This window comes from Electrophorus electricus, chromosome 13 (assembly GCF_041902795.1).
Source record: "Electrophorus electricus isolate QZ-2024a chromosome 13, ASM4190279v1, whole genome shotgun sequence".
In the NCBI taxonomy this organism is placed as follows: domain Eukaryota; kingdom Metazoa; phylum Chordata; class Actinopteri; order Gymnotiformes; family Gymnotidae; genus Electrophorus; species Electrophorus electricus.
This window is the reverse complement of record NC_137509.1, coordinates 7,035,094-7,053,975: the sequence shown is the minus strand read 5'-3', so window position 1 is coordinate 7,053,975 and position 18,882 is coordinate 7,035,094. Positions and strand designations below refer to the sequence as shown.

The 18,882-nt window shown below is 41.2% G+C and overlaps 3 protein-coding genes across 9 annotated transcripts in view; 1 reads left to right on the top strand and 2 right to left on the bottom strand.

Moving 5' to 3' along the window:
- The window catches only part of si:ch211-200p22.4 (phosphatidylinositol-binding clathrin assembly protein), a 38,887-nt gene extending 32,868 nt beyond the window's left edge, over positions 1-6,019 (bottom strand). For 3 of the 7 annotated variants that reach the window (XM_035520053.2, XM_081694841.1, XM_081694840.1), the window contains exon 1: positions 4,461-6,019. In XM_035520053.2, coding sequence (XP_035375946.1) covers positions 4,461-4,590 — 130 coding nt within the window. In that variant the 5' untranslated portion in view covers positions 4,591-6,019. The remainder of the gene's footprint in view (positions 1-4,460) is intronic. The other 4 variants (XM_081694843.1, XM_081694842.1, XM_027011445.3 and 1 more) reach the window with 3 other exon arrangements.
- A 3,372-nt stretch (positions 6,020-9,391) lies between these two features.
- Positions 9,392-13,325, bottom strand: zgc:162171 (ras-related protein Rab-32). The gene is made up of 3 exons (XM_027011446.3): positions 12,840-13,325; positions 11,719-11,999; positions 9,392-9,991 (listed from the first exon to the last, which is right to left on the bottom strand). Exons 1-3 carry the CDS (start codon positions 13,030-13,032, stop codon positions 9,824-9,826), a joined length of 642 nt encoding a protein of 213 aa, XP_026867247.1. The 5' UTR covers positions 13,033-13,325; the 3' UTR covers positions 9,392-9,823.
- A 545-nt stretch (positions 13,326-13,870) lies between these two features.
- rab39bb (RAB39B, member RAS oncogene family b) lies at positions 13,871-18,758 on the top strand. The gene is made up of 3 exons (XM_027011447.3): positions 13,871-14,261; positions 15,319-15,545; positions 16,731-18,758. The coding sequence occupies exons 2-3, from the start codon at positions 15,331-15,333 to the stop codon at positions 17,155-17,157; spliced, it is 642 nt and encodes a 213-aa protein (XP_026867248.1). The 5' UTR covers positions 13,871-14,261; positions 15,319-15,330; the 3' UTR covers positions 17,158-18,758.
- The last annotated feature ends 124 nt before the right edge of the window (positions 18,759-18,882 follow it).

The following is an 18,882-nucleotide window of genomic DNA, read 5'->3' as shown; positions in this document are numbered from 1 at the left end:
CCAGACTCCACTGTAGATTAACTCTCAGCATTAACCTTAGGCTAGTGGCTTTTACTGCTGACTCCATTTTGATTGTTTAGCTCTGGATGAATGTGCCACACAAAGAATTGTTCTTTTGCCCATGCGGGTCAGTTTAGGAGCGTTATCATTTCACACTGGACATAGGTCACATAAAAATATATTGTGAATTGAGAATATGCCCCCCCACCCAAAATCAGATTTGGTTTTTAAAAAAATTTAAAAATTCCAATTTGGGCCACTCTTCCCTGCTGTGTAAACATTGCCTAAAACATGTCTAAGAGAGGCTACAGCACAAGTCAGGGTTGGTGACAAAACACAGACTGGCAACAGAGAAACAAACAGAAGGAGAAGCAGAAATAAAAAGGAACTTAGGATGGGGAAAGATTCTTTTGCGGGATACTGATTATAGGTGCCAGGAGGAGAGATGCCAGACTTGACAGGTTGTTTGGTTTTTGTTGGAAGACAAAAAGAAAGGCCCCTTACCTTCATATCAACCATACGAGAATAGAGGACATGTTTGACTTGAATGATTGCACCAGCTCTAAGAAGCTGCCTGCCTCCATAGCTTTTTGAAGGGGGGTGCCAAAGACGAGTCTGTGTTCTCAGCGCCATGAGAATAACCCTGGAACCACAGACAGCTTAAAATAGCTGGAGTCCTCCTTTTGCGGGTTTGTTTGCTGTCTCAGTCTCCCCCTCCCTTTCCTTCTCTACATGTCTGTGAGTAGGGAGCAGGGGTTTGGCCAAAAGACAGCACGGACTTTCTGATCTGAGATCAGTCTTGTGGTCGCTTCTTGTAATGGGCAAGATGAAGATTTACGTGGGTAGGTGGCCCCAGCAAGAGGACAGCAAATATGATGATGAGGGCATTTTTGTGAAAGGCCAGAGTGAGATTCCTTCAGAATGAGCTCAGTGACGCAGTTCTGCGGTGTCCCACAACCATTCCCCAAATCCCATTCCCACGTTGCCTGCATCCCTCCCTCTCCAGCAGTGTCTCTTCTGCTCTACGTCTGCTCACTACCTTTCACCTCCAGCCACTTCCCACAGCTGCCTATACACTAGTGAAATCATTGTCAGAGATGAGTATGTAAAACAAAAGTGCAAAAGTCCAGGGGGTCGGGGACATTTTCAGGAACTGTTTGTAAATGCACCTGCCTTCAATCCATGAACTGGGACTTAAAGTTCAGCCAGCAATAAATTACACACATATATTTGTAAAATATTTAATTAGATCTAAGCTGTTGAAAATATGATGCATCATTGATAACAGGTGTAATGATCTGGCCTTTTCACGATCCCCATCCATTCCTTCATACGGGTTCTTTTCACATCCATCAGAATGTTGTTCACACATCATACCTCCTCAAAAGATCCTCAGAGCCTTTAGAGGTAAAACAGGTCCTGCATCATAATTCACAAATTAGTTACCTTTCTGCATAACATTGACCTTAAAAAAAACCTGCCTCCATTTTTGTCTAAAATAAGCATAAGAACGCCAATCAAGGACATAGTTAGCGATCCCCATGTGCTTACAAATTTGTGGTTTAAATTCAGTGGCGATTTTCATCCGAGAAGCCTTCTAAACAGTTTGTTGGTATGAAGGTGGCATCTCATTACAGTTGTGAAATCTTGGTAATACCAGGATGTGCGTGGCTGGCATGTCCTGTACTTTGATCATGTCCTTCTTTTGATCATAATTAAAGTCTTGTGCATTTGAATTGGTTCAAACCTGCAAACTTGTTAATTATTATTATTATTATTATTATTATTATAATAATATGTATTATTATTAATTATAACAGAACTGTAAGATTTGAGCCCTTTTCAGACAGGCAATGATATTGCAGAAAAGTTTCAGGATCATATTCCTTCCAATGATGCAAGTGCGTTCACTGTCTGAATTTTAACCACCACAGCAACTGAGCCCTGCGTCGGACACAAATCTAATTTCCAACCAAAACCATAAATATTCATGATATACACTCCATATCACATGTTATCAGTTTACAGTTCCACAACTCAGTAGTTTTGGATGTTATTACAGAATTTTGACTGCAAACATCGATTGTCCTTTCCGTTTACTATTCAAATGACAGCTGCACTAGTACCAGTGTTGGGGATGGTGGGCGTGTCCAACTGCTTCTGAACACACCCTCATACATCTGTGTCTGAATATGGTCTAATCACCTTGAGTGGTTCTGCTGTCAATTTCAAAATCTGACCACAGTTTTGTGAATCACACCAATTAAATGTTATGCTGTCCTTTTATAACAGTAATTTGACTAAAATGACATTTTTCCCATTTGCCTTAAATAAAGCATGTACAAGTCCATTTCACATTGATAATTTTGATACTGACTAGTTGTGGCAGCCCTTACATAGATTTATAAGGGTATAGTGGTGTGATGGGGAAGGAGTGATTTTCACAAGGCACAAAACAAGTCATCAAATGCAGATAAAGACCTTATGTCACTAAAATTACCGCAGTGCTTGCAACATACAAAATACAGAAGCACTGGATGTTCCAAATACTCTTTCCAAACACTTTTCACAAACTTAGAATTGTGTATTACCCACAATCAGAGAGCTTTTTACACTGATCTGAGAGCAGTTTGTTGGTCCATGGCATAATGGTAAAGGTTATGATCTGTGTAGAAACAGCTGGTCCTGGGTCCACTTAAAAGGGCAATCTTTATCTAATGCCAACACTGCACTTGCTAAATAAGAGGTCAGAGTGCAACATCTGTTTGTTGACTCTGAAAATCTCAGCACTGTTCAAACAGTAAAGCAAGAGCACACTGACAAACCGGCAAATGCTGACCTTCCTAATAAGCCAGCAGAAATAACTTCTGAGATTTCAGTGAGTAGCACTACTTCAGGCATGTTCCTGGTGAGATCTATTGAGCCCTGTATCAGTCATCAAGCCAGCCTACTGAGAATGAGACCAGATTACACCAGACATAATCAGGTTCATGTCAAGCAGCTATGTCCTGTCCTGTATTTCCGAGTGACAAAAGCAATAAATCAGATAAAAAATGTATTCTGGGAGTAACATCAGGTTTTGACATGCATGTCATCACAACGCAATTAAAATAAATGATGCATCGATGAAATTAAAATAAAAATTAAAAGTGACAATACGAACCCAAAACACCAAAGTTAAGACATATTATACAAAGAGAAGCACTTATTGTAGTTAAAACGAAGACTTCCTACAATTTTAGAAAATATACTATTAAGCAACAAAGACTTCCCCATAGAGATCCACAACAGGACTGAGCAAGTAATTAAGGATAAAGTGAACATTTTAGAATAGGAATTGAGCCCAATGGGCAAATTTAGTCAAATTACCACAGGTATCTCTGAAATTGCACATTTCAGTATTAATCCAACTCTTGGCAAGATGCTGTAACATTGGGGGGTTAATAATGAGTAATGACAACACTACTTTGGCATTTAAACCCTTGTTGCTAATGTCACAATCCACTAGAAGCAACAAAGTAAGCAAAACAGTGCAACTGGGCCTTAAACCATAAAACAGGTGACTGCAAAAGGAAATGACCCTCAAGTTAACTTACACTGAAAACAAAACAGATGAACATATAGCCTGTATATGTTGCTTTCTACCCAAGCTAATGACAGACAAAAACAAGAACCAGGAATCTAAAGGAATCAACAGCCTACTACTCAATCCAGAGAACAGTGGTATCCGTCACCAGTGCATACACGAAGAACAATGCTACAAACAGGTGGTGCACGCGGTTCACACACCTCACTCACTTCCCCATGAAGCTCTACTGTTGGATTCTGAACAATGAGAGAACGAAGCAATGCATTGCCCTGTAATTGTAGGACGCGTTTGATGGAGGACTTCTTGACTCACCAGTGTGGTGAATGGCATGCCTCCCATGACCTTCACGATTTTTTTGCATTGCTGTTACAATAGCTGCATAGCTTTCCAAGCAATACATTTTCATGCGACTTATGCCGACGAGTGATGCTTAAAAAAAAAAAACCGTGACAAATAGTCATCACACTTAAGACGGGAGACTCTTAAGGCATTTTCATTTATGTAATTAAGAGAGTACCAAATAGTAACATTAAAAAATACAAATTAGTTTAACCACACTAGAAAATGATAAATATCCACGAAAATAAGGCAGGCAGTTAAAACCGAGTACAACAGCCACATTGTGTTGTGAAAGGCTTGTCGCACAGACATCAGACATGTGAACATAGATCATTACTGTCATCAGGGTAAAATTCTGAGTCTTAATACCCAGACATTTCAGATTTGTAATTTAAACCCAGGCTTTTTAGAAGCCAGGCAAGTATATTTGACGGCGAAATTTCAGTGGGGTTCAGTTTTTAGCTTTGAGAAAGCAGCAATTGCGGAGCATTTGCTTCCACAAAATCTGTACAGATGCTGGTACAACACTCACAGTCCAGATGTTTTTTTTTGGGTCCGCTGACTTCGTGCGTTGTGGCTTTGCAAACGGCTTTGCCGATAGCGGATCCAGTCATGCTGTGCTGAGCCGCCGCGATCCGATCTGTGATGGACTGTCCTGACATTTTTTCTTCGGCTTCAAGCCACGACAATGAACTAATTACCAATCAGATTAAATAATTTTAACAACGTATTTAGCTTGCAAGCTAACGAATAAGATGATTTATAAAAAAATATCTGATCAGTTGATGTGACCGATTTATTAAAACGTAATAATCTAGCTTGCTAGCTATCTGACTGAGTAGGCAACCAATTACACCGGTATTTGTTTATACGCGCGATGAAAACCTTGACTGGTGTTTCATAACAAAAAAAAATATTCTAGCTAGTACAAGTATTGTCAGAACTGGTTAAATTGCAACCGGCTAACTGAATAACTTAGCTTCTGTTAGCTAATATAACCATAACAGCACTCAATCCACGTACATGTCCTAACACTGAAATCTAAGCATATAGGAATGTTGCAAAATGACATAGCTAGCTAGGTGTCCCTCAACCCAGATCTGAAGATACTGAGAAAAATATTAGCTAACGCTAGCTATCTACGTACGCCAGGAAAAATCAGCATTAGAGCGAGGTTAAACAAAACAGTCGCTTTTATCAGCTACAAACTATTATAGTTTGACACACTGTCTGTATTTCGGTGAACATTGGTTAACCGCTCGCTTATTTCTTGGCCAAAAGACTGCCCAGACATCAGCTAGCTAGATATCTAGCTCTAAAACTCAACCATAACCAGTAACTTGAAGGAGCGCGTTTAGCGTGTTGGAGCTGGCCAGCACGATACGCTTTAAAGGCAATTAGTTAACTAAGCTAGCTACGAGAAGTGAGTTTACGTTACGAGCTAAACTCCATGAAGTTATACTGCAATGTAGATGGATGGTTAACTAGCCAGCCAGCCGGTACAAGTATATAGAGTAGATTAAATTAACATGAAGGTTACTTTTCCAGCTTGCTGACTAACTTGTCTGCTATGACAAACTGTTAAAGCTGTATTACTAGCTAGTTAGCTAACGTTAGTTGCAGAATACTAGCAACTGAGTTATCGAAGCTATCTTAAGTAGTAAGTTAGCTACAGTAGCTGTCTTCAATTAGAATTAAGTGACATCCGTGGGATAGTTTTAAAAAGCAGCGCCTTTTAACTTCGAGACTCTTCTGACACGGATATATGAAAATTAAACTGTCAAGATCGCCAAGTTGGAATCTAAACTCGCTAGCTAACCCAGCTAGCTAGCCTGAACGTCAGACAGCTAGCTAGCGAAGTCAGCCCCTCAAGTGCTAACGTTAGCTAACGTCTCGTCCGACTCGGATCAAATTTACTATCGGTAGTACCGCCAAAAGAAAAAAATATATCGATTTTTCCGCTTTAGAACAGCAGCTGACAAAATTCACGCCAGAAAGTGCTTTTGTCAGTCCCTTTCCAATGCCGCTGTATCGTCGACTTTTCCTTATTCCGGTTTCTGAAGAATGTATTGGCGAGCAATTCTACACAAAATGGCTGCGCAGAGATCAGGTGATCGGAGAGTAGGTGGATTGGACGAAACTAAAAAGTGTGTAGACATGTTAAAGTGCACTGAACGCCAAAGAGATTTTCTCAGACTGAGCCGACGTCATGTCAAAACCATCATTATTTCATGTAAATTGTGGCGAGTGAACGGAAAGATATCACATATCTGACGTTAAATCACAGTCGAGATTTAATTCGGGCCTCTGGTGGTGTGTGACTTTTCCAAATATGTCTATTTTTAAATTTCTGGTCTAACTATAAGATATGGCTTAGGCCATATGAGATCATAGTTATGACCCCCCCCCGTATGAAATCTATGAAGTAAATATATGGTGTAAATAGACTGATAAATAAATAAAGTATATATCCCTTCCAGTGGGTGCTCATATATTATTTGTGTTTATTTATCACACTATGGTCTTCTATCTGTTATATAACAAATACAAATAATGTAAAATGTTTGTATAGTTTTATATATTTTAGAAATTCAATGGTGTGTTGTATTTTTTTCACCTATGAAAATAACTTTATCAGTGCACTTTATCTTTTTTTTAGTGTGTGTGGAGTGACAATAGACTGACATGGCACAAAGAAGGAAATATATTTGTGTAAGGAGGTGCACCCTTCCAGTATAAGGAAGTGGCTAGATGAGCTGTGAAACCGTATTAATATAGAAAGCTCAGCCACTGTAGGACTGTGGGAAAGTTCTGAACTACAACACATTCATAAATAGGGCACATAATCAACTGAATCCAATTCTCATTTCAACCACAATGCTATCAAAATTATGTTATCCTATTAACACATTAAAACAATATACATAAAAATCCACAAAGTATTTATTATTTAATTCTCATAAACCTAATACTTTTTCTGATGGCTACCCTCATCTAAAAATTTATTTTCTGCTCAGCACATTAATAATAATGCAGCCCCATCTAGCGGCAGCTTGTCAGAACTATTTCCATGGCAACTAGCTCCTCATGGCAACAGTTGCTGCAGCCCCAAAATTGCAGCAGACGACAATCTGTCAATCAAACAAGAGGCTCCTGGGACAGTTTATCTGTTAACATATTCACCCATATGAAAACAGGTGTGAAGTTTTTAGACAATCAAGTGCAAGGTGTCTGTGATGAGCATTACTGTCATTCCTAGAATAGGATAATTTTTCATGCATCATGTTAATCTGATCATCATGGGTGCATGAGACCCTCAGGTTAAATTTTCATTTCCATGCTAAAACACCATATTGTCAGTCTGGGTGTGTGTTTGAAGATTTTTTTAAATAAGTAGCTGTGCTGCTCGGAAAAGAAAACACCCAAAGTCACAGGTGGAATTCCCTTTATAATACACAGAGTCAGTCTTAACTGCAATCATACCTGCCCTTTTTACAATCTACCACAGAGAAGCATCACTCCAGTGAGTGAAATAAAACCGAAATATCTAAATGATATTTTCTCATCTTAAGTATGAATGTGTGTGAACACAAACAAATATGCATGCACACACACACACACACACACACACACACACACACACACACACACACACACACACACACACACACACACACACACATACACACACACCTATTTTCAGACCACTCCAGACAGGCTGTCATCTTCTGGCCCCACTCCTATAGGCTGGCAGCATCCGTTACAGATGTAGCGCAGAACACAGAGGTAAATGCTACCAGTCAGTCCCACAGTAAGAGCCAAAAGTACAAGGCTCAAATACGATTGCCCTGGTGCGTAGGCTACTTCTGGAAACAGGTCACTGCTCATGACTGGGGGGGACTCTGAGCTCTGCACTATGAAGCAAGCAAGAAAGACAAAACTATGTTGTTAGTCTAGTATTGAATGGTTAAAAGAAACATTATTTGACACAATAATTAGTTTTAATGTGCATTACCTGAATTTAATGGAAGCAATATCATGAATAGTAGCTGCAGTCCTCTCCACAGCATAATGGTGAATTAAATTTGCAGTCTATATCCTTGTCAAAGAGAGAAACATAATTGCAAAGTAGCCTATAAATCCTTTTGTTTGTTTGTTTTTAAATAATGTAATTCATTATACACCCCCCATATATATATATATATATTATACATCACTTCAAATCTGACTTACCGAATCATCAGTTCACCAGTCTTGATAAATTCTTATCCATTCTCTATCCATGATTTTCTTTATAAATATTGACGAACAGTTTGTTTAACACTGTCGTTTCGACCACGCGCCCTGAATCAAGTTGGAAATGCAAGATATCGTAGAACGGTTTTGTATACGGTTGACCGTTTCAGTTTGCAGCGGAAAAAGGTCTACAAGTGATAAAATCCCCGTTGTCGCTGACCAGTCACGCTCGAAGTGTATCTGTGATTCAAGATTCACGTAACCAGTATCAACGACAGATTGGTTGGAGGGGGAATAGTCTCTCATTTAGCTTCAAAGGCGTCATGATTTTCACAAGACAACTTGTAATTTGTTTACAGTTGATAAGGACATTTAAAAAAAAAATCATAATCCCAGCAAGATGCGGATGCGTGACTCTGGGCTACTCGGTTCAGCCTAATGAATAAATGTTATTCTTATTCATTCTGGTCCCTTGTAGTATTGACGGTGTAGTCTATTCGAGTCTGTTAGAGATAAATGTCGAGTAATGGTCTCTGCCATCCTCGGTAGATTAAAATGGCTTAGTTCGGTGATGCAAATGATGCCATTATCTCGGAGGAAGAAATGGCAATTAAAGGTCACTGAAACAGATGCTTCTCCATTTCGCACAAAATACTGTCATCATACGTGGAGAAAAGGGGATTTTTACATAAAGCAGTTGCAAATGCAATCTGCATTCGGAAACGTATGTAATCATTTCAGTATACGTTTCACAAACTGACACATACCTTACAGAAGTTATCACTTCTCGGCCCGTTGTTTGTAACGCATTCTAGAGTAATGCAGCTGTGGGTGGGGGACAGGAGTGGATGAGAAGGCTGAAATTACGGGGGAGGAAGAGGATACAGACTTACGTCACAGGACGGGTCGAATGCCGGCGGTAATTAGCGCTGGGTAGCGGAGGCGCGCGCAGAGACTAGCGCGCGTGCGTTATTACAGGAAGACTTTTAGCAGAACCAGCATTACCGTTCAGATAAGAAATATTGATAGCATGGGAAATATTGAAACACCATACACGCACCTGCTTAGTGTCTCACACACACAAACGCGCTCTAACACTCGCGCGCGCGCGCACACACACACACACACGCGCGCGCACTACTGAGCTTTTGTAGACTTTTGTAGAATCCTGTGCGAAAAACCACAAGACTAACTCTAAGACAATGTTCAGCAGCTTATCCTGATGACATAGTTCTTTTGGCACAAGGGTTAAATAGGTGTAAGTTTCCTCAAAATGGGCTTAGTTCAGCCAAAGTTAAACGAAAAAAAAAACAAACTGTTCTTCTTTTCAAGCATTTGTCTATAATCCCATTCTTGCACTTAAAAACAGAAGTTTGTCAATATTCTACAGACAATGTTTGTTTTTATGATACATATGTATTTTGTTACAGTTAGTAGATAATGCTATTATAATTCAGACTCAGTGGTGCTGGATCATTGCTTTAAATTAAAATGATTGTTTTAACTAATAAAACACTATAGTTTTAAACAATAATTATAGCCATCATCATCTCCATGACCATAAAAGATATTGCATGGATGTCCATATATCGACAGATTAACATGTGATTCTTATTTGCTCATGCCCTAGAAATGGGTGGGATCTTTGGGAGGCATGGGCTATCTCAAGCAGGTGGTGCAGCTGGAAGCACTGTGCTCCTGCAGGCTGCATTTAGACGCAGGACGGAGCTGCAAGCTGGACTCTTGCTGCCCACCTGGGCTAGCCACATCACTCGCCATGATGCTGTCAACCAGGCACATGATCGCTGCATCAATGTTCGTGTTGTCCTGAGAGAGAGAGAGAGAGAGAGAGAGAGAGAGAGAGAGAGATTTTTAACTTTGTGTCACAAGAAGAAGAACAAGATAAGGCAAATATGAAAGTGTTTGTGCCAGACACAAAAGAATAATGGAACAGAGGAAAAGGTTTAGGATGTGGTGCATATGTATAACTGGTGGCAAAGATAGACTACATCTTATTCTTCTGATGAAATTTGATCTGGACAGATTGGGCTTTCTCTCACCCTGGCCCACGGACAGGAATCAGGACCCCTCTGGTTCTACGATGCCCAGCAATGAAGCCATAAAACCACCTTGCTGATGGCTTAACAGTCTTGCCGACTATGTGACCTTCCCCTCTTCTCTGAGGACTTTGTAGGTGTTATAAATCCGCAGACTGGGAAGGCAATAACCCTGTAACAGTGTTTATCCCCAAGCAACCATGACCCTAAATTCTATCAGACTCAAAACTTACCAGGACCACAAACTTTTCTCATCCCACAGTTCACTGTTTCTTTCCTATAACTTCACAAAGTAATAATTTGGCATCTTAACCTACTATGATGTCAAATGGTGTAATCAACCAGTAATGTATGACTATATTAATATAATCTTCAAATTGTGATGTTTGCTTCTGTTATTTGATAATTGTCCTTTTTTCATTATTCTCTTCATTACTTGTTCATTATTATTTTGCATTACTCCTAATAGTCAATTCACTTGTATTTTTGCTTACCTTGTATTTAGTGTAAACAAATTGTTACCCACTCCTAACTGTGCTTACTAGAAATGTCATATGAACCAATTAGGCCAAATATGTTAAAGTCAGTAGTGTGTAACTTTAAGAAAATATGAAAGGAATTAAACCGACTATACAATCACGTCAACAATCCTAGAGTTTGAGACTTTTGTTTGTAAACTTCGTTCTAAGACCACGAGGAACAAAATTGTTTAAGAAATTGATGATCATTTTCTTTTAATTGATTTGTAGTGAACCTTATTAGAATGTCTTACAGGAATCCTTTTTCCCTATCGTGAAAAGAAAGGCTACTGAATATGCAGACTCGAGTTTTATGTTATTTTATTTGTTCGTTTTGGTTAATTTCCTATCTTTAGTTCATGTTCATCAGAATTCACTCATCACAGCTTATACTTGTGATCAAACAGACCTGCCTCTTTGTGTTGATTGAAACTGAAGTTTTATTGTGCAGCTGGCAATGAATCATTCTAGAATTGTCATCAAAAGCAAGAACAGGCCAAGACTCCTGCTTCTGAGAGGCCTCCCTAGAAAGGCCTCTGACTCTATCACCAAGCCAGCTCCAGAAATCCAATCCTGTGGATCAAGAAAAACTGACTGCTTCATTGTTATTGGCCTCCAACACTTGTGCAGGGCTGAGCCAGCAACGCTATGGAAATTGGTCAGTGCCATCAATGGTCTGACATGACTGAGCCCAGCAAGGCAAGGACAGGCCTTTCCTTTTCACATTACTTGTTGGCATGCATAGTTAATTTTAATGGTTATACATCAAAATTGGATCAATTAATTGCATCCTCCTCCCATCTGCTATGCAGCTTACTTAGTTCTAATTAGCTCACTCATAAATCACTTCAACAACGGTTCTTGTCTTTCTTCTTTCCATTCTTTTCCCTGTCAACTCAGTCTTTTAAACACACAAACACACACATACACACACACCCACTCACACAGTGTTCTCTGAGGTGCATCATGCAGATCTCACCTTGGCTGAAGTCTCGTAGCAGCCTATGAAGCCGTGCTCTCTGGAAAAAGTGTCCAGCCTTGGGAGTCCGGCACGCAGGCCTTGACTCTGCTGGTCACACTTGTTCGCCAGCAGAACTGCCGGCACCGGGCGTCCATCGCTGAGGGTGACTTTGCAGTCCAGGTCAACCTTCCACTTGAGCACAGCCTGGAACGTGGATTCTCGGGTCATGTCAAAGACCACCAGAGCCCCCACGGCTTCACGATAATACACACGTGTCATGTTGCCGTAGCGCTCCTGTCCTGCAAGAGAGACAGCAGACAGCAGACAGAGCAGAGAAAGACAAAAAGACATACAGAGGGAGAGAGCGAGGTTTGGTGGTCAAAGGATCACATTCCTTGTAATCTGAGGTATTCTGTTGATTACATGTATCGGATTACCTTTACTGGATTAAATGGTCTGTGTTGATATTTGTTCTCTGTGTGCATGTTATGTTTGTGTGTAGGTGATGTGCACACTGTGTGTTCTGAGGCTTCCTTCACACGATACTGAGACACAAAACCAGCTGATACCACCATGTGACTTACATCTTAGTAGTGAGCATAGACAAATAGAGATTTATCCCACTACGAGCACACACGAACAGCCAGACAAAGGAAGCAATGCTTAAACAAGGCATTCTAACAAAATTAGCAATGGCAAATAGCTACGTGTTAACAGTGTACGTACAATGGCTACAAACATAGGCTTTTGGCTGAGGCAGTTTGGTTATGTATGTGAACACAAACTCCTTGAAATAAGAAAAAAATTGAGCAGAAATGTTTTGACATTTTAATGACAGCACTAATATGTGGCATTAAAAATGATGGCGAACTGATTCTCTCTACTTACAGAGCATTATACAGAAATACAGAAGCTAAAATAATACCTTATTTGATTTACGTCTGCTGTGTTCATTTTTATGAAATAAACAACGTCACTGATGGGAAAAATGTTTCATTGATGTAAAGCAAGTCATTATGTAAAAAGAGAAGCACAAGCTACTGTTTGCTTAAACAATATCTTGGATCCCCTACTGCCTTATAAAGAAGTATGGTGGCGAAGTTGAGATGTCTGCATCTGAATCTCCCAAGTTTACGTACCAGCGATATCCCAAAGCTGCAAACGTATGACCGTCTGGTGATCCCAGTTCAGGACCTTCAACGCGAAGTCAACGCCGATGGTTGCGCGGTAATGCTGGGAAAAGACTTGTTGGACATATCTCTTAATAATGGACGTTTTCCCCACGCCCAAGTCTCCTATAACGAGCACTTTCAGCAAGCGCTCCTGCTGCATGCTCGCTGCACGACAAAAATCAATTCCAAAAAAAGAATTACAAAGAAATTAAACCCCACTCGTATTACCTTGCGCAGCGGAATAACGGTCTGGTTTGTTGGCACATTTCCAGGTCCGTTGAAAGTTGCCCCTAAAAGGCAACACACCGTGTGTTTTTCAAGACAAACATTAAAAATTTCCGATGATGAGCAAAGAATATAACTGATGTTTTTCGGACCGCCTGCAGCTCGTTGTGCCGCGTGAATTTGCTCGTGTCATGACTATCAAGTGTCGCTAGATTTTTGCTTTTTCAGGCGTGTGAGCGCTAAGCAGAGGTGTTATTTCGCGCCTTGCTGTCCGCCGTCGACTTGTGATCTCGCAGCAACAGCAAATAAGGACAACTTTTTTGTGCTTCGTCTTGGGAGAATCGATTATCCAAACAAATCCATCTGTTGCAGTCAGGGTGAGAGCAATGGTCTAGTTTCATAAAAGTACCTGGAAAAGCCAATGCAGCACCTGGGAAATTAACTTGAAAGCATCAAAAGCTACACCTCCCTTCATACCTGTGTTCGCCACATCTTGTACAAACTGCATTACAATGTTATAAAAAAATGATTCACAGTGATATTACAATTGCGACGTGACTTAGTGAAAGCGCTTCAATTCACTTAAGAGATACGATTATACAAAAAAAAAGTCTGCAAAAGCTATTTTACTTAATTAGGCTATAATAAATAGACCCGTTGGCAGAAAGGTCTCATTTGAAGAGAAACCCTTTCTATAAACAGCTGCAACGCCACCCTCCGCTTTCTTGTGCGCCGCCATTCGTTGATTTACGGTGCTGTTGCTGATGCGGGATGAGTCAGGCTACATGATGTTGCTGTTATTTCTGCCATTTCATCAGCAGGTTTTACAAACATTTCTCCATCCCCGAAACCTGGAACAAAACACGAAAGAACAAGAAATCATGTTTGACTTTTTAACTTGTTTGAACTAGCTTTGATTTCTGCTGGATCAACTTTTTTTTTGCGGTTTAAACACATTGGGCTGGTACGTTGATTACACCTGTTTACCTGCGTCTACGATGATCATTGTTTTGGTAGTTATACTATAATCGAGTAGGACAATTATACCAGGTATATGCAGTGCTTCGGGTCGTTATTTCAGCGTGCATTTTCTAGACAGTCGACCACCCTTTCAGGACCATGGAATCTGCATTTACTAAGCTCTGAGCAACCTAACAAAACGCTGTAAGTAAAAATATATTAACTAACAGTTATTGCTGCATTGTATCTCTTTATACTACAACACGATCACAATATGGGAAGCGAAATACTTGTTAATGAAACATTTAAAATACAAAGTGGTATGAAAAACAATGCGTAGTGGCTGGGCCTCAAGTAGCTCGAGCTCATAGCTTAGCATGACGATAAAGTAGCCTAGAAAAGACTGCGTTCATAAGTTACTTAATGGTCACTACCTATCTTTTTATTAATAAAAAAGCGAGCATGTCGAAATAGTTATCAGTATAACTGTACGCTAAGACAACGCGGAGCTTTTAAAAACACCCAAAGAAAGACTGACTTTGCTGTCTATGATGCAAACCTTTTACAAATAAGGTCTATATGTCATAAATGAAAACGTTTAATACTGAGTGTTGTTCGTGTGGATAAGCAGATATGTTTTTCCCCTGTCCGCTGTCTTCTGTCTGGTTCAATAAGGCCGTGGCTGGCCATTGGGTGTTTGAATGGGTGGCCTTTCATGTTTGCGCTGGCAAGCTCTCCGTGTAATCCTTCCCGGGCAGACCCGTGGAGCTGTGTAACAGGAGATACACATCAGCGTCCAAGTTACAATGCGTCAGCTATAACACAAGTTCACCATTAGCTTGTCTACAAACATAGCTTATCATTTAGTAATTAGCAGACTACATTTTTGTCTAATGTGAAAGTACATTTTAACATCACTATGATTGCGCTTACTGTTGCCGGTGTAATCACAGATGCACATCATCTGAAATCACAATAGTTTCTCGGAGCAGTTGTCTGTTTGAGAGGAATTCAAAAGTAAGCTAAGCCAGCAGTGGCGTTTACGCCAGTCATACATCTGGACGGCCTGCAGAAAAGACAAAGAACTTTTTTTTTTCTGTTTCGCCCTCGTCTACATTCAAAGAAATGATTCTGTCATGAAGACAAGACGGGTGAAGGGGGATCTCATCGTCACGCAGTGGTGTGGGTGTTTGTGCGCGCCGTGTTCTTCAGCAGCGTGCACTGCAATTGCTTCATTTTCCCCCATTCCTGATATCCACAGAGCCAGATCGATATGGAGGCGATATGGCTTTACCAATTTCGCCTGATCGTCATCGGGGATTCAACGGTCGGTAAATCGTGTTTGATCAGACGCTTCACCGAGGGTCGGTTTGCGCAGGTGTCCGACCCCACGGTCGGCGTGGATTTCTTCTCTCGCCTGGTTGAGATCGAGCCAGGGAAACGCATCAAACTCCAGATATGGGACACAGCGGGCCAGGAGCGCTTCAGGTACTGTGGGCACTGGTTGAAACACCTGACGCCGCTTGCCACCAAAATTATATTCCAGCAGGTCGCCATGGTGTGTCGTAATAAACGGTCGTACAAACTTTAATTTCGCAAAAACGCCAGAGGAGTTAAGTACTTAATCACTACTTAATGAACACTGTAAAATATATATACTTTTAAATCATAAAGTAAGAATTACCGCATAATTCAAAGGCTTTGTCCAGTTTCTTGGGCAAATAGTTTCAATAAAATAATCCCTATAATAAACTACATTGTCATTAAACTTGCTGGAGGCAAAATCATACACTTAAAAACTCTCCTCATCTATAATGATTGCTGTCTCTATGGCAACCATGCTAAGGCGACTTTCCTCTGGGAGGTCTAAAAGAAACCGAGTCTTTGCACATCCTGTGGAGACAAATCTGTTCTTACGTCAGAGATATTTCTGATCTCTGTGATTCACAGAAACACACGGTATTTATATCCCAAATAAACACCCACTAAAAGTTTTTACACTGACTTTGTCCTTACTTTGGTAAATGTATTTTTAAAAAGATCGCATGTCATCCCTCTCTATCCTCCAGAAGAGCACAGAGAGTTTATGTACTTTATACATTTAATATACACTCACTGCAAATTCTGTATGTTTTCAGTCTCTCTTTACATGCAGCTCCATTTCTTCTTTCTCCACAGAGTTCCTAAAGTATGAATGTTCTTATTTTAATATATTTAATGAACATTAGTGTGTGTGTGTGTGTGTGTGTCTTTCTCTCTCTCTAAATCCCTCTCCCACACACTCCCACACACACCCACACTCCCACACACACCCACACACACCCACACACTCCCACACACTCCCACACACACCCACACACTCCCACACACTCCCACACACCCACACACTCCCACACACACCCACACACTCCCACACACACCCACACTCCCACACACACCCACACACTCCCACACACACCCACACACTCCCACACACTCCCACACACACCCACACACACCCACACACTCCCACACACACCCACACACTCCCACACACTCCCACACACACCCACACACTCCCACACACTCCCACACACACCCACACACATGCCACACACACCCACACACACCCACACACTCCCACACACTCCCACACACTCCCACACATGCCATTCTTTCCCCCTCCTCCAACAGGTCCATTACCAGGGCCTACTATCGCAACTCTGTGGGTGGCCTGCTTCTCTTTGACATCACCAACCGTCGCTCCTTCCAGAACGTTCACGAGTGGCTGGAGGAGGCACGGAGCCACGTGCAGCCACGCGGCATCGTCTTCTTACTGGTGGGCCACAAGTGCGACCTGGAGCCGCAGCGGCAGGTCACGCGTCAGGAGGCCGAGAAGCTGGCGGCCGCCTACGGCATGCGCTACGTGGAGACGTCGGCACGAGACGCCATCAACGTAGAGAGGGCCTTTACCGAGCTGACGCGTGACATTTTCGAGCTGGTCAAGCACGGCGAGATCACCATCCAGGAGGACTGGGAGGGGGTCCGGAGTGGGTTCGTGCCCAACGTGGTGCACTCGTCAGAGGAGGTGACCAAGAGTGAACGTCGGTGCCTCTGCTGATCCAGCTGATACCCCACCCTCTCTTTGCGCTGGACCCTACCCAATCAGGCCTAGCTTGCTGCTTCAGATCCCTTCAATCACGGGACATCATTTGGTCTTCTATAACGATGTTGCCTGCCTGCCGAATGCTCCCAAATCTACCAAGGCCTCTCGTCCTCCACTATCCAACAGAGCTCAGTTTATGCCCATAGTCACTAGTCATTCACAGGAGAACTCTTGTGTTCACCAACCAATGAGAACTAAGGGTATACACTAAGAGACAAACTTCAACACCTTCAAACTCCCCTAAAATGCCAATCAGAACTTTATTTCTGCACCTTAAACCTAGCTCCACACCTGTCAATCATGTGAAAGCCATGAGATGTTTCCCATGAGGGCAAGATGTCTCCAGAAACTGTAATGCAAGAGAATAACCAGAAGCACTGTAGGTGTTTACTGGCAGACCTTTCAGTCATGACTGTACTACTGTCAGAGCTCAGACAATGAAAGTGCAGCTTGAGGTAAAGAAAAGAAAGACCTAAAGACTACTTGGTTGAGATGTATATGCATATGTCAAGGTTAAGGTACAATGAAAGAAAATGGTATATTGCAATATATTACATTTCCCAGAATTCCATTACCGAGCAAACAGGCCTGAACAGTGAATTGATAAGTTTTCTCTTCAACAAAGAATGAGCTCGCTTTTTTGTCTTTAGGTTTATAAAATTATTTGAGAATACACAAAGTTATTGAACTACTTTGAGTATAAACTGTCACTTGAAGTACAACACCAAGATCTACAGACATGTGCTTCTGTAAACTTACCAAAGGGATGTGTGCGTTTGCAAAGAAATGAACCACTTGAGGACTGTGGAAATGAAGTGCACTATTGTATGACAAATGGCCTCTACTTCTTAGTGGAAAAGTCAAGCATTATTAAACTTTAACCTGTATAGGTGCACCTTTATATCACGGTCTTCAAAGTATTTTCAGATCTTCCAGCTAGCTTGTGCCATCTCACAGGAACAGGTGGGTTCCCCTGGCATTTCTACAAGCACCCCACTAGAGGGCACTCTACAACCTACGCAAAGCGCTCCCTCCATTTCACAAGTCCATGCCATGCACTTGCTTCGTTGCCAGAAATAAATGTAAAAAGTATGACAGACCCCCACACAGCCAACACAGAAACTCACCTTTAATTTATGCTGCCTGATTCTTTGTATTGATTTTCTGTTCTGTTCAGAATTAATCACAACTTGACACACCCAGTTGATGTGATTGGTTAGGAGTGTAACACATATGCTGACTGGACAAAGTGAATGTTAGGACTCAACAATACTGGCATCTGATAGAAATATGGCAATTGTTATATTCCATTCTATATCCATATTTTACAGCCAAACTCTTACTGCAATCCACTCATTAAAAACCTGACAAGACAGTACTGGGGCAGTTTGGATTGATTTATGTTTTAGATTCTCTTGAGCACACATGCTGGCTTAAGTAGATCTAACTACATGAAGGCTGAATTATCGATAACTGTACCTGCTAAATGGTTGACACTCTGTACGTCTATCAGAACAACTTGAAATGTACTCAAGATTAAAATACCATGAAAAATGGGACTGAGCTGCTCATTGTGAAGAGGGATTCTCCTGGTTTTTAGATTGCAGTACTTCTTTGTACCATCAAAGGGAGGCAATAAAAGATGAATGATTGGGTGTTCCAGAAGATGCTTCCAAAACC